Source organism: Aspergillus alliaceus (assembly GCF_009176365.1).
Source record: "Aspergillus alliaceus strain CBS 536.65 unplaced genomic scaffold BDW43scaffold_2, whole genome shotgun sequence".
Classification (NCBI taxonomy): domain Eukaryota; kingdom Fungi; phylum Ascomycota; class Eurotiomycetes; order Eurotiales; family Aspergillaceae; genus Aspergillus; species Aspergillus alliaceus.
Window position 1 is genome coordinate 218,680 of NW_022474685.1, and position 19,683 is coordinate 238,362.

Sequence of the window (19,683 nt, forward strand, 5' to 3'; positions counted from 1 at the left end):
GTTGGACTCATTTGAGCTTTATTGTCCGTCCTGCTTTCTTTCTACTTTATTAACTCTTTGATATCTCAAGTAATGAGCTCAGAGTAGGTTCCGTCATTCGTTTTGGTGATTTACGCTAATTCCGGCTCTATAGTTATCGTATTCGTGGCTTTGCGTGAATAATATATTATATGGTGACGATCCTGGTCAGCCATATAAGTTGACCTAAAGTTATAAATATTGCGACATTTTGGACCACATATATCATGATCCCGTATGCAAAGTTAATGCTTCTCAGGATTGGTTGTGGGAAGTGATAATGCCTTGACTTCATGGATTAAGCATCTACACACGACAAAGTTCTTCGAATACTATAGGGCTTGGTTCTCCTATCCTCGGGCTTTATCATCAAATACGCTTCTCAAACACTGTGTTGTGTTGACGACTCTATTGCTCTATATCCCGAAGATGCCAAAAGGAAGGCGCGCCGACGCCCAGATAGGGTTGCACCTGCCACATTGGCTGGCCTCTTAAGTATACTTCAGCATCAATTCTTTATACGCGTCTCATTCCTAAGATGCAACTTTCGCCTTCGTTCAAGTCCATTCACTCTTTCCCTGCTCTAGAGGTTCTCGTTCGATGATCTGTGTGTTTGCAGGAGCTTCTTGACAGTCTTTACTGAGATGTACATCCTTCATCCTTACTGCCGCTGGAATCCTGCCTGCTAGTGATGGGATTGAAGCACATTTATTACTTCACATCTGCTAAGTCGTTCAGCAATACCCGGAACTCCCTTTCCCCTCTTTCCTTGTGCCCTTATCGATTTATCATGCCGTATACACAGATGGGATTTCGATCGGGCTGGATAGAAGTGTCGGAATTTAGAACTACCCTGAGGCAGAGGATGATATCAAATGAACGAACAAGGGGAGACCGAATTGAACTGGAGCCACAGCCACAAGGTTTTTCTATAATAACAAAGCGCATGCCAGCCTTAACCACCACCGATAAACCAACAAAGACCGTGAAGACAGCTCATCCAAGATTCGATAGTCTCCTCAAGCGCACGGCCAAAGAGCCCGCCAGTCCAACGAATGCCAGCAACAATCTAATTCCTCACTGGAGCTACGAAAAGAGCTCCATCGCAGCAGCGTGCATATTCAGCGCCATTGCCGTAATAGGCCTCATTTTCCTTGCCATCCTCTCTATCCGCAAGATCCGACGAAGTTGGAAGCGCCACAAGCTAGAGATGCGAGACTATACCGCGTTCGAGCACCGCAGGGACATGAGCAACGACGACCGAGACTCAAATGTCTGCTTTATAACCGAAAGCAAGTCAAGCCGGGCGTCGATGATGTATGATCACGACAATTCGCCGTCGGTGGGTTATGTTGTCGAGCAAACGGGAGGGTCTGTGACGCGCGTGTTTCGCGAAGGCAATAATGTCTCTGCACAGACTTTCGATACTATCGGTGCTTCCCCCGGGAAAGTGAGTCCGACGCGCAAGAAGAAGGGTGTGCTCGGAGGGAGGGCTGATTCTAGTACCCCTTCTGGCAAAGGACGTGCTGGTTCCATCCCGAAACCAATAGTAGTGGTACCGTCCCCATTAAAGCATGTTTCCTCGCTGAAAGCTACCCCCGTTATGCCGCCGACTGGCTCTAATACGTCCGACTCGGAGCAGTCATCCATGTCCCCTGCTTCTCAAAATGATGCCGAACCGGTGGGTAGAATTTCGAATGTTAACTCACTGTTTCGTTTACCTTCTATCAAGAAATCCACATCTCCTTTGTTTAGTTTTTGATGGGCATTGCGCTCTTCCTGCTTGACGAAGATGATACTATACAATTGCACTTCAGTTCTAGGATGTCGAACGGGGTTATCGCCGTCCGGAATGACTCCATCCCACTCCTAATCGATAGAATTGTCTAAGGACACGGCATGTAGGGCTCATCGTGTCCTTTCACTTGGTTTGAACTTCTCACTCTTTTGGGTATAGCTTATATGGATTGTTAGTTGGTACATATGGCCATGTGCCTGCTTTCCCTTTTGAATACCCTTTGTTTATTTTCGCTCGTTGGGCGCTAAATCAGCTGATAATCTTACTACCAGCGGCATGTCTTATTCGTTCCAATCCATGAGACTGCCGAATCATTTATTCTATATAAGTAATGAACCGATTACCGCCTGCGCAGAACGAGATGGGCCCCTTTTCCCTCCCATTATTTCCGAGGGGTACAGTAAGAGATTCGTAGCCTACAAAGCCCCTAACGAAAAAGAAGCATAGAAGGCAGAAGCAAAGTCTTATACAGTTGTTCATATCATCATTATAATGCTCATCTTATAAGGAAAAAAAAAAAAAAAAAAAAAAAGAGAACATCTCCTCGCAAAGAACGCACAATAATAAAATCAAGATCCTAATTCTACAGCGAAACGAACAGCAAAGGAAAGGGGGAAAAGGCAAGTCTATTATTATACTACACGATCATCCGATTGCCGCACACTCCTCAAACACCGCTCGAGTCTCTTTCCACGTTCCTTCTCCTGGACGAGAGTGGCCTTCACGAAAGCGCGGATCGCGTCTCGGCCTACTTTCTCTCTCCATGTTGTCCAGCCCGCCAATTCGCTGACGACCACGTCTTTGTTCCAGGTTATCTCGCGGGAGAGGTGGGCGATTTGGGTTTCGGATTCTTGGATCTTGGTCTCTAAGTCGCGGGCGGACTTTTGGCGGGATTCTTCGAGACCGGGGAAGTTGAGGTTGAACTTCCGGGGTAGGGTGGTGGAGGCTAGGGAGGAGCGGGCTCGGGAGAGGGAGCGCGAGGCGGATGAGAGGGTAGATATGAGGTTGATGGGACGGGCGAGGGAGTCTAGAATGGCGGATGTAGTGTTGTCGATGGAGGTGACGGTGCTGAGGAACTGGAGGAGCGGAGATGAATCAGACGATGAGGTTGAGAGGTAGGTGGCATAACGGTGGAATGCGTCGACATGGGTCTGGGGGAGAGCGTTGGTAGGTTTCTTGAGGGTTGAGACGGCAGAGGAGCACAGAATCAGGGCATCAGCAATGTCAGAAGCGGAGTTCTGTAAAGCATAACCACGGCGTATTAGACTGCGCGTGTTCGCATGAACGGCGCGCACCATTTCCTGGGCGTGTGTGACGAACTGCTCGGTCTCCCGCATACCTTCCTGGGTGACGGGTTCGTAGTCGTCTGCAATTGACTCGTAGAGCACCTGCGCTTTCCGACGAGACCGATCTGCCATCATCTCTGGCTGGAGTTCTGGGACGAGAAAGAACTCCCAAAGCATTTCATGGGTTGAGAATGTGGGGTGAGAAAGTAAGACTTTAAGAAATCTGTTAAGTTTCTCCTGCATGTCGTGAAGAACCGATCGAGATGGTTTTGAGTGGACCTGAAAGGGAGAGCGGAAGTCGGAGAGTGAAGGCATGTATGACGCCGGGTGTTCGATAGCCAGCCATTTAGCGAGATTTTCGAAGTCTGAAAAAGTACGCTTGCATGTTGTGACGGTGTAGGTGGTGGTAGGTGCGAATCGGGATTCTCCGGAATTTGGCGCCCCAGATTTAAGCACAAAGCGTACAGTCGCATCCTCGACAAAAAATGAGCGGACCACAGTAGTAACACGACCGGAGGGATCGTCCGCTGCTGAAGGCGGATTGGAGATAAGAATCAGATCATCGATGCGGTTGCGCACTTCATCATCTTTTGCGAGCTCAACAGCTGTGAGTCCACGGGCTTCTTTAAGATGCACGTCCACCCTAGGGTCCAGGAAGAGAATCCGAACTTGATCGATGCGGCCGTACTTACTAGCCATCATCAAAGGGGTGAACCTCTTATCATTCGTCGCATTTGGGTCGCAGTCGCATTCTTGGAGAATCCGGATGGTGATATCGGGATCACTGACGATGTGTAGCAAGGTATTGCTTTTCGCATCGACATGATCATCAAGACGCAGTGGCTTGTCATCTCCTTGAGACTTTTGAGCTGCCGTCAACCCTTCATTCACCATTGACTTATAATCAGGATGGTCATAAGATCTGCAAAGAGCGAACAGCGGCGTCTGCCCATGCTTATCACGCTGGCGCCAAGGAAGTAGCCGCTCCAACTTATGCATCACTGATGGCGTGCTGAAGAGGTAGTGAGCGACTGTCCGTCCATGTATATCTGACTTCCTCAAGTATGAGGAAATAGTTTGCTCATCTGTTGTGCTGGAGAGGTAATTTAATAGGATGTCTACCATCTCGGTATGCGCGAGCTGGACAGCCGCGCTAAGTAACGTTGTTCCATCCGTGTTCGTATCCTCGAGGACGTCTTCTAATGGATAGTATTCCTCCAGACTAAGCAGGTATTTCAAGGCATCTGGCTGCCGATTTTCCACCGCCATCATTGGAATTGAATGGCCCGCAGCATCCTGGGTCTTGGTCAATGTCTCAATCGAGCTGTCTCCCTCGATCGTACTCGTCATAGACCCCATCGTAGTCGTACGTGAAGCGAATGAAATGGCCGAAGACTCAGATAGGCTGCGGACATCCATAGACACTTTCTTAATAGGGCGTCGGATCTCTTGAGGGGGAGGGCTGCTTGCCCATGTCTGAAAAGGAAATACATGTGCTAAAGGGGGAGTGTCTGTCGGGCTATCAAGGACTGCTCTCTCCCCATTGCTTTCATTGCGGCCACCAAGGATTGGCAGGGACACTTGTGGTCGATCTTGTTCATTGCCCTCATCTGTTCTGAATAGAACGCCTCTCGCTTCAGGCTCGCAGGCATAATCGTCTATAGATTCGGGGCTACCATCTGGTTCCAGGATAGCCCTCATATCGGCAATACGTCCGCTTTTGGTAGCATTCCATAAACGCCTATTTCGGATGCTTGACCTGCGAAGGCCTGCCGAATCAGTCACCAGATAAGTAAGAACAGCTTCAAAAGTGCTCAAAGCGTAACCCATTTCTCCACTGTCGACATCATCAACATAGATGAAGTGCTGCATATACAACAGTCGGGCTTGCAAATGCTTGGTTTGAGATCTAATGACCACGACAAGCAATAATGAGACCAAAACATCAGCATTCACTGTTACGGGGGCACTCTGCTTCTCTGATGCTTGTGGATTGGCTTTGTCATAGTTGCCAGGGTACGACAAAATCTTCACTGTTTCCAGCAAAATGTTCAACATATCGTGAGGACATTTAGCATCCAGCATCTTGCGGAACTCCTCCACTGCCCTACCTAGGCGCTGCAGCAACTCCCGCTTTCCCTCTCGTCCATTCTCAACGACTATGCCCACTTGAGAGACGTCTATATTCTCCATCTGGCGGATCCTGGTATCCAACTCCGTGTCTTCGGGCTGGCGAAAGCTACATAGGCGAGGGAAAAGAAGGGATTCGTGCACCTGCTCAGCGACGTAGCGTTCGATTAATCTCTCGACAAGTGGTCCAGTCAGGTCAGTTGTGGCGCCGAGGAATGACAGCTGCTGTTTATCCACTAACCGGAAGAGATCAATGGCTGCCGTAATAGCTGTCTCGAGGCTGCGACGCATGAGGTCCTCATCGTCTTCGAAGTACTCTTCCGAGTTGAAGGGAAGCCCATTTCTAAAGCGTGATGATGAACTGCGCAGGGAAGCGGTTTCATCGATAGGGGCATCATCACGATCACTTTTCCAGTTAAGCTCCTCAGACAAAACAGGAGAGCGCGATGGAGGCGGAGGTAACGGTTTACCCAATTCTTTTCCAAATTCCCGGAACAATCTCTCCAGCCCAGGCTGCATCTGCCTTGCGATCATCGGGAAGTGGGCTAATAATTCCGCAAAGCTCTTGATCTCCTTCTTTGGGGGCGCGGCGACCGACTCCCCAGACTTGGTACTGCTGCTCGAAATGCTCCTTTTTGGCAGAGTTCCTGGCACCACGGCCGATATGATTTTTCCGGGGTCAAACGAGCCAATCAATGGGCGCGAGATGTAGTAGATGAGCCATGGCTGAGAACCATTGCTTGGTGTATAGTAGAGGGCGTCGGACAGCAGCTGGGCTTGGGTCAAAGACTTGAAGCCTAAAGGTACCGTTCAGTACATGCAAAGAAATTATAAGACATCCTGTCCCCACCTTTATTGCTATAAACCGAGTTCTCCTTTATTATCACGGTCCGGCCATTGACAGTCGTCACCTGCTTTGCCTTTCCCCTACTGTCACGGACGTTTGAATCATCCTTTGTTCCGGCCGTTCCATTGGCGACGGGAATTCGAAGCGCGTGGCTGCCTAGAAATTCTTCGGAGCCGACGAGGTCGGAATAGTAGAGAGCCGATTCTCTATCACGGGAGCCGATCAGCGATTCGGTCACAGGAACGAGGAGAACCTAAAGAGCGCCGTGAGTAACTGCGTAGCCCCGCATAGTTCTTCTGCTAGACATACATGATTCTCAGTTGGTATACACTGCCCCGGAACGGTGCTTCGGAAGAAGGCACGCAGGAAAGGGTTTAGAGGGTGCATCCAAACGGCTTTGGACGGCCCAACGAAGGAGCTCCGGTCTTCATCAAGTCGTTTATTTCAAAGTCGAGGGGGGATTTGCGCTCCTCGGTCGCCACAGGGGAGGAGCTCCGGCGCATGCGCTTGCGGGGAAATATAAACACAAGCTCAGCGTGCTAGCAAATAACACAATCTAGGCTAATTACAGGAGCAATTATGAGGGGAAGGAAAATGAAACAAAACATATAAATTCCGTGAATATTGAAGGTCTTAGGACAAGGAGGAGCAGTTGGTTCAATTCAACAGCTTTCGCGGAGGCCGCGAGAGCTTCTCGCGCTATACCGCTTTAGGTCGTCCCTCTTTATCGAAATTCGATTTCCTTGCAATGATCTAGACTTTCATATCATGGAGATAAACGATCCTTATATAAATGAAAAGAAATATAAAAACAAAAATAAGAATAAAGATATCCCGAGTATCTCCGATACATAATGGCTAATATACAGATATAAGTAACAGAACAACCCATTTCAAAAAAGTCTTCTCTTCCGTTCGTCTCTGACAAAATCCATAGATAATGTGTTTCGTGGATCGACACTGGAAAGCACCTCGCATGGCAATCCAGAAGAATATCCCCACGCCGCCCATGATACCTGTAGGTCGAAAACACTATCGCCGGCCCTTACGGCTTCAACCCTAGCACCCCTAGGACGAATATAACACCAGAGAAGATAGCCAGATAACAGTGATGTGTATGATTTTAACCCAATCTCCGGACCTTTCTGCTCCTGGTACCACCGAACTTTATACGAGTGCCGTCTGTTACTCGGCTGACCAGCCCACGAATGTTCTTTCCTTCACCACCCAGTAACACCTTGGTAAATGCCTCACGGCCCGGGCCAAACCCACGGAGTACGACCTCCAGGCGATTGATATCAAGCAGGTAGCCCCGTTCCTGCATCTGACCGAACACATGGGACGTCAATTGATATGCCGGGTCGTACCCCGAACGATGGCCTTTGCGGAAGCCCAGGTTACCGCAGCCCATGGACAGAAGCGGATTGCCATTGGGCCGTGTCAAGGTCAAAATGGTGTTGTGCTTATGTGAATAGACGTGTAAATGATGGGGAGGAACACGGTCGGCGTATGGTTGCTTAATCATTTCTGCTTCCAGGCTCTCCGCCATCTTAGAGTAATCACGGCTCACGGCATGATTTGTGCGAGTCCTTTCTCCCTGCATCATTTTGGTGATCGCGGACAGGGCAGAGTTCTCGTCAGCAGTTGCCTCGGGCTGCGCATTCAGAATCTGCCTCTCGATGGCACGGGACTTGTCTTTGGCATCTGACGCGACCCCGGAGGTTGAGGAGAAGGGCCTGATGAGCCGGGCAGAGGAGGTACGAAGTTGGCATGACCGGCCAACTGAAGGCAAGGCCTTCAGCAGGGATCTCGCAAACGTGGTGTTCATATTTTGTTATGATGTTGTAGGTGCCGGGGATATGCGGAGAAGATTGTCGGTGGCGGAGAGGCCGACCCAACGCAAGGATACTTAGGAGGGCGTCACACAAGCAGCGACGACGTTGAACAGCAATCCTAAACTAATGGGTTGATCTAGTCGCAAAGATACCTCGGGGCAGATTGGATTGAATGGTTCGGGGCAGAAGGCGGCGGAAAAGGGCCCGAATTTTCGAGTCTTGGCATTTGCATCCTCAACTTTTTCTTTCCCTTCTCTATTGACTCCGCGGCCGAAATCGCTTCCTCTTCGCCTCCACACCCGACTCCTTCAATTTCCTCTCCCCCCTTCACCTTAGGGGCGTTGCCGACTTGATTTCTATCTCTTTTTGACCCTTCTGGCATTTTGTCCATATCATACATAGCATGATTTCGGCTACTAGAATGTCGGCCACCGCGCGGGCGGCCACCTTGCGGTCTCAGGTGTCGAGTTTGAGAACAGTTGCTTCTCAACGGTCATCAGTTCAGGCTTTCTCCTACTCGACATCTCCAACAGCTAGACTCCCCTTTTCATCTATTAGCGAACGCGCAACCCGCCCTCTCTCTCAACTGCTTTCCCCATACGCAGCTCTCCCACTCACCCGATCCTTCCATGCTGGCACCCCTCGCTGGCAACAACAAGAACAAAAGAAGGAGAAAGAATCCGAAGAAGAAAAGAAAGAGGAAAAGGATGAAGACAAGTCTGAGGAAGATAAGAAGGATGCGCCTCCTCCCCCTCACGGAGACAAGTCTCCCTGGCAGGTCTTCCGGGAAACTCTGCAATCAGAGTTCAAGGCCTCTAAAGAGTGGAACGAGTCCACAAAGGCTCTTGCCTCATCAGCACATCAGTTTTCCGAGAATGAGAACATCAAGAAGGCTCGTGCCGCTTACGAAGCGGCTCATGGAGCCGCCACGTCCAAGACCGGAGCTGCGTTGAAGACCACTGGTAAAGCCCTCGGTAAAGGAGCTTCATGGACGTGGAACACTTCCGTTGTTAAGGGTATCAGAAAGGGTGTTAACGCGACTGGTTCTGGGATCGAAAAGGCAACTCGGCCTGTGAGAGAGACTGAAGCTTATAAGAATGTCAAGGATGCTATTGATGATGGCAGCAGCTCTCGTTATGGTGGTTGGATTGAGAAGGAGGAGCGCCGTAGGCTCAGGAAACAGCGTGAAGAAATGGAAATGAAGGCCGGAAAGCGTATCGAGCCAATGGTGGAAGATCCTGAGTATGTTACTCGCCTAAGACGCGATTGATTCTTCCGTGACTGACCTCTCTCCCTAGGGCCGGTACCAACATTACACTTCACAAGGATTCTGCTTGGAAAGAGTCTTGGCGTGAATTCAAGGACTCTAACCCGATGATGCAGAAACTCTTCAATCTGAAGGAAACCTACAACGAGTCTGAGAATCCTCTGATCAGCACCGCTCGCAGCATTTCCGACCGTGTGGCTGGGTTTTTCGCTGAGAATGAGACCGCCCAGGTCATCAAGAAATTCCGGGAGATGGATCCCAACTTCCAGATGGAAGCTTTCTTACGGGAGATGCGTGAATACATCCTTCCTGAAGTGCTGGATGCTTACGTCAAGGGTGATGTTGAGACTCTCAAGCTTTGGCTCTCAGACGCCCAGTTCCACGTCTATGCTGCCCTTGCTCAACAATACACGACTGCCGGCCTCAAATCAGATGGGCGTATTCTTGATGTCCGCGGTGTCGAGGTCACCCATGCGCGCATGTTGGACCCTGGTGAGATCCCCGTGTTCGTGGTGACCTGCCGTTCGCAGGAAGTCCATGTGTACAAGAATGTCAAGACCGGCGAGCTTGCCGCTGGTATGGAGGATAAGGTCCAGCTGGTTACTTACGCCATCGGTATGACACGGATACCTGAAGATGTCAACAACCCAGAGACCAGAGGATGGAGATTGATCGAGTTGCAGAAGGCTGCTCGTGACTACATCTAGACGGCTACGGATTAATCTCTCTCTTCAGCATCTCCTTGTTCCTCATTCAACGACCATATTATAACCAACCAACCATGTCTTGATTATCGGGCGATTTTTGATGAATTTCCTCGAATATTTCTCTTCTCCATTGTTTTGATATCATCAACTGTACAATATGGACTTTCCAAAACTCATAGAGGCTAGGTGGAATCGGCGCTTCATGTTATGTGTGATAGTAGCCATTACTAATCTCGCTGGATATTCTCGTTTTTTCTTCCCTTTCCTTTTACTTTTTGTGTACATTTCTTGGACAGCTGGTGCCTTGGTGTGGCATTCGGACTCTCTAGTGCAGACACAACGACTAGACGACGATATCCAAGCGCACAAGGGAACAGTGTCCATTTCCATACATGTGTTGGTTTAATGGTTCTTTTCCTGGCGTATTCGGCGTTTGCTACTACTTGCTGCAAGGTCAACGCTCCACTCTCATCACTTGCATCTGGATTTTCGTCCAGCTTGTTTGCCATCATATTTTTTAGTCCTTTAGTCATGAGAAGTCATATATATATATTTCAAGCTATGCATGGGAATGTGTTCCCGTTCAAAAGCCACTACCTGTACCAAGAGGCATTTTCAACAGGAGAGGCAAAGGCAGGAAGTCGTCTCTGGTACTAATTGACTGTAATCGTGAGCGTAATCATTTTTTCTATTCATTCCAAGCCATTAGGGCCAGAATTGTCCGAGGGGTTCAGGTCCAGGAATTGGCAAAAAGTTCCATATAGGGGATCCGTTAAAATAATTAAAATGTCACAGCGAATGTATCAAACAACAGGAGCACCTTCACATTTATTGACCGCGTCCAGCACCACCGGCACCGCCAGCACCACCACCCATTAGATTCCGAGCCCTGGGCAAAAACTTGGTCAGTTTCAGGGCCACTACCATTCTACACTGCAGCATGACTTACATATCAGCAATGTTAGGGTCGCTCATCAAGCTTGACATATCGGGCATTCCGCCGCCAGCACCTCCAGCACCGAAGTTCTCTGCCATTTGCCTCAATTGAGGGTTGCTCATGAGGTTATTGAGCATGTCCGGGTTGCTCATCAGATTCTGAGCCATGCTGGCGAACATAGGGTTACTCATGATGGAGCTAAGATCGGGCATACCACCAGCACCGCCACCGCGGCCACCACCAAACATGCCAGCAAGAGAAGAGAGATCCGGCATGCCGCCAGCACCACGGGTTGCTCCAGCAGCATCGTCAACAGCATCCGCAGGAGGTTCGGCGCCGCGGCTGGCTTCCGCGATCTTTCTCTTCGAAGTCTCGAGACCTCTCTTCATGGCATCGCTACCACCGTTGCCTTCGGCCTCGATACCCTTCTCGTAGGCCTCCTTGGCTCCGTGGAAATCGGCCAGGTCAAATCGGGCAAGACCCAGGCGGCTCCATGCCTTGGAATACTTGGGGTCGACAGCTGTGGCGAGCTCGGCATCCTCCGCGGCCTTCTCGTGTTGACCGGAAGCAGAATAGGCAGCAGCACGGTTAGAGAGATAGATAGGGTTTGAAGGGGCAATTGCCAAAGCCTTGGTGTACAGGTCGATGGCAGCGTTGTAGTCCTTGCGCGCCATGGCGCCGTTACCTTCCGACTTAAGCTTGTCAGACTCGGCTGTAGGGGCACCGGCCTGGGTTTGCTGGCTTGAGCTAGCCTGTGCTCCAGCACCCGCAGAGTCTCCCTTATTGCGAAGCTTCTCATAGACACTATAGATGTTCGCAAGCGACTGGCCGCCAACAGCATCCTTCACCGCAGCCTCATCAGAAGGGTCAACCTTGAAGGTATCCGCGATGCATGACTGGGCGATTTCGATCGATTCAGCGTCATCAGCGGTGAGGGTTCCATCCTTGAGGCTGGAGCCCAGGAAGTCGATAATTGCAAGCGCCAAGCGCTTCTTAGACTCGGTAGGAGCCTAGAAATGGATGTCTATTAGCACGAAAAGCGACCGGACGCTGCACAACAGGAAGACTAAATACCATTATATAGAATTAGCCAGGGTATCGCTGTAAAAAACTTGAAAGAGCTTTTCTTGTCTGGAGAAAGATCACCGTCGCGGGGGATTTTGGATTGCGGGGACTAAAGCAGTTAACTTACCGTAAGCTGTACTGTTTGACACGTTTGCCCTGTCAGCTTCCCCCTGCACGTGATAGACCCGTGCTGCCGTCTCGACATCCGATATACAACATGCATTCCTATACATCTCAGTCGCAAAAGGTATTGGATAGCTATGGTCGGTTGTTCTGGGATTGAGTCTGTCCCGAGTCCGACAGACTAACTCATCTACGTCCGATGAAGATGACTCGATTTGAGCTTACTTTTTACCCATACTCTCGCACCTGTGACGAGCCATGTACTGGCCCAATGGAGTACCTCGGGTCTATGCGGTCAATGGCCCTGCGATTTCCCCCGTGCTGTCCGACGACGACGAATCATTAGATTTGGAGAACTCTGTGGAACAAAGACTATCGTTGAACGACAATGGACCCAAGGAACCGTCAAGGACGGAGGTGACCTGGGCTGACGAGGCCATCGATGGCCTCTGCGTCTCTCGCAGTGGTCATGTGTTTGCGACCATGACGGCGACGTCAATTGCTGTTTGGCAAACAAGAGTATGCTACGGTTGAGTGTCATCTACTTTGACAATTATATTTATTGACCGATCGCTAGCCTACCGCTGTCATCGCTGCTGTCGCCCGATCCATTGCCTCGCTCAATACCTATGGCCCAAATGTAGCTCTGCTGATGCACCCCGACTCGACGATTATCGTGGTCCAGACGCTCAATGGATACCTTCTCACCTATACAGTTGCTACTGATCCGCATGGTTATGTCTATCAACAGCATTTCAACCACTCTTCCGCCCAAACCCGCCGCCAGCAGCTCGCTCGCGAAGAAGATGCGAATGGTGTCCGGGATGCCAGCATTCGGTTCAGGATGGCTATCAAGATAGAATCTGGAATTGTGAAAGCTCTAGCGCTGGATAACGAGCTTGTCGTTGCTACCGTGAAACCCGCGGCAATTCAATGCATTCGATGGACACCGGATTCGCACGGCTCCCAAACGACTTCCGAATTGCTAAGCCGCATACTAGGAGTGTCTAAGCGTACGTCCATTACAGACATGGTGTACGATCGTGCTATCAACCTTCTAGTTTGGGTCACGAATGAAGGCCAGGCATACGCAGTCCAGCGACTATCAGAGGGCTCGCGTGATCCGGAAAATCCAAAGAAGCTCTTCCACGGCCACTGCTTCCACACCCCGAAAAATGATGGCGAAACAGCACTCAAGGTCGCCGTCAATGCCCGGTTTTCTCTCCTTACTGTGAACTGCGCAAATGGTGACATCTTTGTATATACCGCCAAAGACTACCTCGGGAACGTTCCATTATCTCATAAACTCCAGCTACCAGCGTCGCCTTCTACAACAGGCAGCTTAAGCTTCATGTCCTATTCTCCTGATGGCTACTGTCTCTTCGCAGGCTACGACCGTGGTTGGACAACATGGAGCGTGTTCGGCAAGCCGGGAGGGAATAGCTTTTCGACGGACAGGTCTCTTGCCAAGACCAATGCTGAGGATTGGCTGACGGGGATCTCATATGGTTGTTGGATAGGTGGAGGCTCAGATATTATCTTGACCGGGCAAAACGACCGTCGCCTATGGGTTTTGGAGACGGCACGGAGTGCCCTGACCGGCTGCTTTTCATCTGCGAATTTGGCTAGAGGTTTACTGCAGACTGGAACAGAGATCATTCTGTATCGAGGGCACGACTTACCTGACCTTACCACTATTTCAGGCAAGGACTCTCTCTGGCATCACGCGCAATATCCTCCGACCTACCTTCAGTCGCAGTGGCCAATTCGTTCCAGTGTTGTCTCCCAGGATGGGAGATACGTAGCGATCGCGGGCAGAAGAGGCTTAGCACACTATAGTGTAAACAGTGGGCGCTGGAAAGTCTTTGAAGACTCTAAGGTAGAGGATTCCTTTGCGGTCCGGGGTGGTATGTGCTGGTACGGACATATCCTGATAGCCGCCATTGAAAGCGATGGATCATACGAGGTGCGTGTTGTATTACACAAAGAATTACTAGCTAAGACTAACCGATATAGCTGCGTTTATACTCTCGAGAGCTGCCACTGAATAATCAATCAATCTTGCACATTGAATACCTCCCTTCACCCGTGGTCTTCATCGGCCCCTCGGGCGAGGATTCTATACTCGTTTATACCTATGATAACATCCTATACCATTTTATCATCAACTCTATGCACTCCCGCATTACGCTTGTTCCAGTTGGTCAGATTGCATTTAACGGTATTGTGCGGGCGCCCACGCGAGTCCGGGCAATTAGCTGGGTCTTGCCGGAAGATCAATTGCGTAAGTGCATCTAGTTCTATCGTGGCATGTTGCATATCTGACAGCAACAGGTGATGGCGACCCATCCCATGATGTGAAAGTAGCATCTGTTCTTCTTTTGGTCGATGGCAATCTGGTTTTGTTACAGCCGTCCTTCGCACCTACAGGGGAATTAAAGTACGACATGCGGGCAGTATCGCATGATGTCGAATATTACATTTTGATGCGTGACCAATTGTCATTCAATTTTGTTCCGCCCATGGACGAATCTCTTCCACCAAGCCCCTCCGCCGAGATGGCGTTGAACATGCACCACCATAACCTATCACTGAGAGACTCTCTCTGGACCTTTTGCGGTAAAGACCTCCTTGCCTGGGGTGACGTACAGGATGTTCTACGACGAGAAGATGTACCAAAAGCCATTGAGATACCCCTGGACTTTTATCCATTATCTGTTTTGCTGAACAAGGGCATTGTTTTGGGAGTGGAATCGGAAATGATGCAACGACGCGATGCCAACTTTGCCGTGCTGAAGTTTGCCATACGAGTGAGTTCACCTGACCATTGTAATGGCACTGTGACTGACGACAGTAGACACACCTCTTCCTTCCGTATTTCCTACAATACTGTTTGGTTCATGGAGACATGCCCGCCGCGCTGTCCCTGTGCCAACATTTCTCTCACCTGTCATACTTCCCGCATGCTCTTGAAATCCTTCTTCATCACGTTCTAGACGAAGAGGTCGACAACGAAAGTCGAGATAGCAAAGTGGGGGATCCCTCGCAAAAGTACAATCCTCTGCTTCCATCGGTCATCTCCTTTCTTCAGGCCTCGCTTCCCGCGAGAGTGTATCTGGACATCGTCGTTCAATGCACGCGAAAGACCGAACTTCGTTCTTGGCGCACACTCTTCACCTACCTGCCCCCTCCGAGAGACCTGTTTGAGCAGGCCCTCAGACTCAACTCTCTAAAGACAGCCGTCGGCTACCTTTTGGTATTGCAGGCATTTGAGGACGATGATGGCCACGAGGCTCCCATTGAAGACTATGTTGTCCGGCTACTCGTGCTGGCATCACAAAGAAGCGACTGGGAGCTCTGCGGTGAGCTGGCCAGATTTCTCATCGCACTTGATGGATCAGGCGAAATGCTTCGACGGGCTGTTGACCGGACGGGACTACGGAACGGAGGCCTACCCGGCGCCGGACTAAATGGATCCGGCACGAGCGTCAAAGGATTGGGCCTCGCAACGACACACTCCTGGTCGTCACTCTCCGCCGCATCATCAGCCTCACCGAGTCAAAGCCTCTCTCGCCGAGAGAGCAATACATCTCGAACACCGGATAGAATGGACAGCTTAGACGAAGTGTAGGGATATATCACGGCATCTGTACATAGCATAGCATAGCATAGCATAGTATCCAACCCAACCATACATAATCATTTAGATTGAACCAACCAATGGATAAACCATACAATACATACATGTCTATGATCATCATTTCTTCATTCCATGCATATGCATATCACCATACCGAGCAAACACAAAAAAAAACCCCCCCAACACCTCCCCCCCGGTAACCTAATCAAGATGCATCCTCCACAACCCATCCCCAAGGTAATGCCCCTCATCCATCACAACCCCCTTTCCCTTCGCCTTCATCTCCTCCGTCCCCACCTTCAACGTCCCAACCAGACAAGCTGTCTCCTTCCCCTCCGCCATAACAGCAACCACCTGACCCGCCTCCAACGCATTCTCCTTCTCCGGTAGCCGGCCCCCGGGACTCGTCAATCCGGGCGCCATCAACGTCGCACCGGAGAGCACGAATCGGATCGCGCCGCGGTCAATCTGCACCGTTGGCAGGGCGGTAGGATAGGCATGGAGGAGTTTAAGGTGGGGGATCGGGGGCCCGTCCTGCGGTTGGTAGAAGAGAGGGGTTGATTCGATGCTGTAGAGGGTGCATTTTTCGGGCCTAGATTTTATCTCTCGTTAGCTGGTTGTTTTTGTTAAGTGGTGAGATGGTATCCTCGTTGCATTGTGGATGTATGTATATATATATATATTCCACTTAAATGGCGGGCGCTTAGAAAGATAGGAAGTGAGCGATGTACAGTTTTATAGCATCGAGCTGGGCTTTCTTGGGGAGGATTTCATCGATGTATGGTTCAAAGCCGGGGTATGCTTCCACGAAGCGTTGGCGGAGGCCGCGCTGCACGGAGGATTTGACTTTTGAGCGTGTGCTCGGAGGGATACTAATTGTTTTTTTATCTTTCGTTAGTATACGCTTATGAAAAAGGGGTGGTAGGTTTGTATGGGTGTTGTATTCTTGGGTGTTTTTGGTGGTGAGGTCATGGGCAGATCGGAGGTCAGGTTCTGTTTGCTTGTGCATGATCTGTCTGGGTTTGGGGGTTTGGGGGTTTCGGGATAGAAACAAATGATATCTTGGTAATCCGGAGAGTTTCGTTTTCTACTCAGTAGTTCTTTACTCACTCTTTCTTGAACATTTTGAGGATGGTTCTTTTTGTAGATGTTGGTGTCTTGCGATGAGGTCAAACTGCGCGCTTGGCGGGGCGAGGTTGACGCGGGGAAGGGCTTAGGGCGTCACGTGTGGATGGATTCACGTATTCATTCATTGGGGGGGGTTTTGAAAAAAATGTCTTACTTTGTTACATGAAGAGCTTGATTTATAAAAAGTGGAAAATGCAAGCGGTATAATCTTAAATTTCATTCATATCGTCTACAATTTAAAAATAAGATTTAACCACGAGCGGCACCGGCCTTGATCAAGAGAACATCACCGTCCTCAACGACATAGTCCTTGCCCTTGGTCATGACTTTACCGGCAGCCTTAACGGCGGCTTCGTCACCGTACTCCCGCAGAGTAGAGTAGTTATAGACAATAACTTGGATGAAGGTCTTCTCGAAATCGGAGTGGATGACACCGGCAGCAGCAGGGGCCTTGATACCCTTCCGGATGGTCCACTGACGAACTTCATCGGCACCAGTGGTGAAGAAACTAGCCAGGTTCAGGGATGTACGCATGGTGGTGATCACCTTGGGCAGTGCAGACTTGGTGCCCAGGTTCTTGCACTCCTCAAGGGCCTCCTGCTCAGTCTCGAAGCGGGTCAGGCGCTCCTCGAAACCGGCGGAGAATGGAATCAAAGGATCACCGGGGGAGTTTGCCTTGATCCATTCGGCGACCTTGGGGAGGTGCTTGTTCTTTTGGCGGACGTAATCTCTCTCGCTCAAGTTGGCGAGGTAGACAACGGGCTTGGCAGTGAGGAGCTGGAGGGGGTTGATGACCTCAACCTAGAGGAGTCATTAGTGCCAAGCACAAAATAGATATGGACTGCGACAAGAACGGGAATACAGAAGTGATATCAGACAGGATGGAATCTCATGTGGACCTCGCGTGAGTATTAAATGAGGCCCTTCGACGAGCTGGGTTTTATCGAGCAAAGCTCTTATTCATCATATGAATGTTGGGTGTTGAATCGGGAAAAGGAAAATTATTTCACATACCTCCTTAGGACTCCAATCGGCCTTGCGGACATCGTTGCCGGCCTTGAGGTGCTCAAGGACCTTGGCAACGGTGGCCTCCTCCTCGCGCAGTTTCTTCATCTCCAGGGACTGACCACCCCGCTTCGTCTGCTTCTGCAAGCCCTCGAGAGCCTTCTCAACGAACTCAATGTCCTTGACGCGGAGCTCCTCGCTGATGATGTCCAGATCACGGGGGGCATTGACATCACCCTCGACGTGGATAATCTCGGCATCATCGAAGCAACGCACGACCTGGAAGATAGCATCGACGGCACGAATGTGCGACAAGAAGGCGTTACCGAGACCAGCACCGGTAGAGGCACCGCGAGTCAGACCGGCGATATCATAGATGGTCAAGTTGGCCGGAACCTGGGACTTGGGCTTGTAGTGCTCGCACAACCAGTCGAAACGCTCATCGGGGACGATGACACGCGCCTCCTCGGGGTCAATGGTGGCATAGGGGAAGTTTGCCGGGTTACCCAAGTTGGACTTGGTGATGGCTTGGAAGAGCGTCGATTTACCGACGTTGGCCAGACCAACCTATGGAATGTTGTTAATGACGAACATCTTTTTTCCAGGACTGGACTACATGGTGTTGATATGGAAGAAGGATGAGAGCGAGGGAAGAAAAGGAAAAAAAAATTCAGGGGATGTGAAGATAGTGTGCTTAAATAGGGATAGGGTTAAGAAAATAGGGATGGCTGGGAAAGTGGGCAGAAAAGAAAAGGAAAAAAAATTTTAGCCGGTGGGGTCAATGCTCACATACGATACCGCTCTTCAGGTTATTTCCTGGACGGCCCAGAAGGACCTTCTCTTGTACAACGGCCTTCTTGGGAGGCATCTTCTTGTTAGATTTCTTCTTTTTGCTGGAGTAACTCCGGTAGGAGAAGAAAGGAAAAGCGGACGGAGGGGTGACGCGGGGACGGTAACAAGAGGATTGGAGGCGCGAGGCCAAAGCAGGACCAGCTGCGGTTCGATCTAAACGGAGGGGGAAAGAAAAGAAAAGAAACACGGAGGGGGATTGGATGGGAGACGTTTTGACGGTGCCCACAGCTCTCGGCGGGCGAATTGAAATTGGAGAAAAAGGGAAAGGGAAGAGAAAGAGAGGAAGAGGGGTCGTTTTTGGGAAGGAGGGGTAGCAAATGATTATTTGCCTTTCTTTACTGTCGTCAGAGGTTGAGTGTGGAAAAAAAAATTAAAAAATGAATCTAAAAATCTTCATTCTTTCCTCCCTATGACGCGCTCTTCCCTCGCCTAATACAAAAACATCTGAGCTGAACTGAACTCTTACCGCCCACGTGAGAGGGTTCGCCTTCTCTGATTGTTGTGATCTCAGGGAAAGATGGGCAGAATGATGCTGTATCAGCTACACGTACGTAGCCTACTGAGGACCGGATGCCATTCGGATAGATCTCAATTCTATGGATGACTATATCAACTATCTTGATCGCTTCTTCATATCTCACAACTTCTAATAGGTAAAGCCTTCAGGTAGAGAAGAGTTGGTGATCCGGCCAAGCCGCTAGGTGATCACGTGTCTCGTATAGATTCATAACACTGATATTCGTGTTTATTTTATAACGATGGGAATGCTCGCTCCTGTGAAATATCATACATTGGTTAGTTATATGATCAGGTCTCTACCTGAACTATTAAGTAGTACCATTTGTTCTCAATACATCTAAAAGTTTGTGCCACTCTTGTGTAACCTAGCCTCTGAGAAGCTATTTGCTCTATGCTATCTTACTCTATATATTTCCATCAGATGACCAGTACTCGTCTTTTTGTGTCTCTGAACGTATCAGCCCCATACATTGCAAAGAGTATGTACGAAGAACTGTGCCACTCTAATTAATCTAAATTGATTAAT

At 49.8% G+C, this 19,683-nt stretch overlaps 8 protein-coding genes across 8 annotated transcripts; 3 read left to right on the forward strand and 5 right to left on the reverse strand.

The window, feature by feature from the left end:
• Window positions 1-2,171, forward strand: BDW43DRAFT_259817 (uncharacterized protein). The gene is made up of 2 exons (XM_032040128.1): window positions 1-83; window positions 134-2,171. The coding sequence occupies exon 2, from the start codon at window positions 710-712 to the stop codon at window positions 1,778-1,780; it is 1,071 nt and encodes a 356-aa protein (XP_031905632.1). The 5' UTR covers window positions 1-83; window positions 134-709; the 3' UTR covers window positions 1,781-2,171.
• A 184-nt stretch (window positions 2,172-2,355) lies between these two features.
• On the reverse strand, window positions 2,356-6,775 carry BDW43DRAFT_68789 (putative VPS9 domain protein). The gene is made up of 3 exons (XM_032050391.1): window positions 6,389-6,775; window positions 6,083-6,332; window positions 2,356-6,029 (listed from the first exon to the last, which is right to left on the reverse strand). The coding sequence occupies exons 1-3, from the start codon at window positions 6,464-6,466 to the stop codon at window positions 2,449-2,451; spliced, it is 3,909 nt and encodes a 1,302-aa protein (XP_031905633.1). The 5' UTR covers window positions 6,467-6,775; the 3' UTR covers window positions 2,356-2,448.
• A 76-nt stretch (window positions 6,776-6,851) lies between these two features.
• BDW43DRAFT_259820 (mitochondrial 37S ribosomal protein uS11m) lies at window positions 6,852-8,066 on the reverse strand. The gene has a single exon (XM_032040129.1). It carries the CDS (start codon window positions 7,905-7,907, stop codon window positions 7,203-7,205), a length of 705 nt encoding a protein of 234 aa, XP_031905634.1. The 5' UTR covers window positions 7,908-8,066; the 3' UTR covers window positions 6,852-7,202.
• Window positions 8,067-8,335: 269 nt separating this feature from the next.
• tim44 (protein translocase subunit TIM44) lies at window positions 8,336-9,888 on the forward strand (the record flags this gene model as incomplete). The annotated part of the gene is made up of 2 exons (XM_032045848.1): window positions 8,336-9,156; window positions 9,213-9,888. The coding sequence occupies 2 exons, from the start codon at window positions 8,336-8,338 to the stop codon at window positions 9,886-9,888; spliced, it is 1,497 nt and encodes a 498-aa protein (XP_031905635.1).
• A 680-nt stretch (window positions 9,889-10,568) lies between these two features.
• BDW43DRAFT_68810 (putative Hsc70 cochaperone (SGT)) lies at window positions 10,569-11,976 on the reverse strand. Its single transcript, XM_032050392.1, has 3 exons — window positions 11,900-11,976; window positions 10,838-11,835; window positions 10,569-10,777 (listed from the first exon to the last, which is right to left on the reverse strand). Exons 1-3 carry the CDS (start codon window positions 11,900-11,902, stop codon window positions 10,717-10,719), a joined length of 1,062 nt encoding a protein of 353 aa, XP_031905636.1. The 5' UTR covers window positions 11,903-11,976; the 3' UTR covers window positions 10,569-10,716.
• A 180-nt stretch (window positions 11,977-12,156) lies between these two features.
• BDW43DRAFT_259823 (RIC1 family protein) lies at window positions 12,157-15,825 on the forward strand. Its single transcript, XM_032040130.1, has 5 exons — window positions 12,157-12,532; window positions 12,591-13,979; window positions 14,030-14,297; window positions 14,348-14,823; window positions 14,871-15,825. Exons 1-5 carry the CDS (start codon window positions 12,272-12,274, stop codon window positions 15,642-15,644), a joined length of 3,168 nt encoding a protein of 1,055 aa, XP_031905637.1. The 5' UTR covers window positions 12,157-12,271; the 3' UTR covers window positions 15,645-15,825.
• Window positions 15,826-15,854: 29 nt separating this feature from the next.
• Window positions 15,855-16,777, reverse strand: BDW43DRAFT_305702 (translation machinery-associated protein 20; the record flags this gene model as incomplete). The annotated part of the gene is made up of 3 exons (XM_032045849.1): window positions 15,855-16,245; window positions 16,385-16,525; window positions 16,764-16,777. The coding sequence occupies 3 exons, from the start codon at window positions 16,775-16,777 to the stop codon at window positions 15,855-15,857; spliced, it is 546 nt and encodes a 181-aa protein (XP_031905638.1).
• Window positions 16,778-16,974: 197 nt separating this feature from the next.
• BDW43DRAFT_259829 (YchF/Obg family ATPase) lies at window positions 16,975-18,999 on the reverse strand. The gene is made up of 3 exons (XM_032040131.1): window positions 18,580-18,999; window positions 17,796-18,353; window positions 16,975-17,582 (listed from the first exon to the last, which is right to left on the reverse strand). The coding sequence occupies exons 1-3, from the start codon at window positions 18,652-18,654 to the stop codon at window positions 17,031-17,033; spliced, it is 1,185 nt and encodes a 394-aa protein (XP_031905639.1). The 5' UTR covers window positions 18,655-18,999; the 3' UTR covers window positions 16,975-17,030.
• Window positions 19,000-19,683: the final 684 nt, after the last annotated feature.

Bases quoted from the DNA above. Each gene is read 5' to 3' on its own strand.
- BDW43DRAFT_259817 (XM_032040128.1), top strand. From the start codon at position 710: ATGGGATTGAAGCACATTTATTACTTCACATCTGCTAAGTCGTTCAGC.
- BDW43DRAFT_68789 (XM_032050391.1), bottom strand. From the start codon at position 6,466: ATGCACCCTCTAAACCCTTTCCTGCGTGCCTTCTTCCGAAGCACCGTT. The intron at 6,333-6,388 runs GTATGTCTAGCA...GGCGCTCTTTAG, and splicing joins GTATACCAACTGAGAATCAT to GTTCTCCTCGTTCCTGTGAC. The intron at 6,030-6,082 runs GTGGGGACAGGA...CGGTACCTTTAG, and splicing joins CTCGGTTTATAGCAATAAAG to GCTTCAAGTCTTTGACCCAA.
- BDW43DRAFT_259820 (XM_032040129.1), bottom strand. From the start codon at position 7,907: ATGAACACCACGTTTGCGAGATCCCTGCTGAAGGCCTTGCCTTCAGTT.
- BDW43DRAFT_68810 (XM_032050392.1), bottom strand. The intron at 10,778-10,837 runs GTAAGTCATGCT...GTTTTTGCCCAG, and splicing joins GACCCTAACATTGCTGATAT to GGCTCGGAATCTAATGGGTG.
- BDW43DRAFT_259823 (XM_032040130.1), top strand. From the start codon at position 12,272: ATGTACTGGCCCAATGGAGTACCTCGGGTCTATGCGGTCAATGGCCCT. The intron at 12,533-12,590 runs GTATGCTACGGT...ACCGATCGCTAG, and splicing joins TTGCTGTTTGGCAAACAAGA to CCTACCGCTGTCATCGCTGC. The intron at 14,824-14,870 runs GTGAGTTCACCT...TGACGACAGTAG, and splicing joins TGCTGAAGTTTGCCATACGA to ACACACCTCTTCCTTCCGTA.
- BDW43DRAFT_259829 (XM_032040131.1), bottom strand. From the start codon at position 18,654: ATGCCTCCCAAGAAGGCCGTTGTACAAGAGAAGGTCCTTCTGGGCCGT. The intron at 18,354-18,579 runs GTATGTGAGCAT...AACATTCCATAG, and splicing joins ATAACCTGAAGAGCGGTATC to GTTGGTCTGGCCAACGTCGG. The intron at 17,583-17,795 runs GTATGTGAAATA...TGACTCCTCTAG, and splicing joins CCGATTGGAGTCCTAAGGAG to GTTGAGGTCATCAACCCCCT.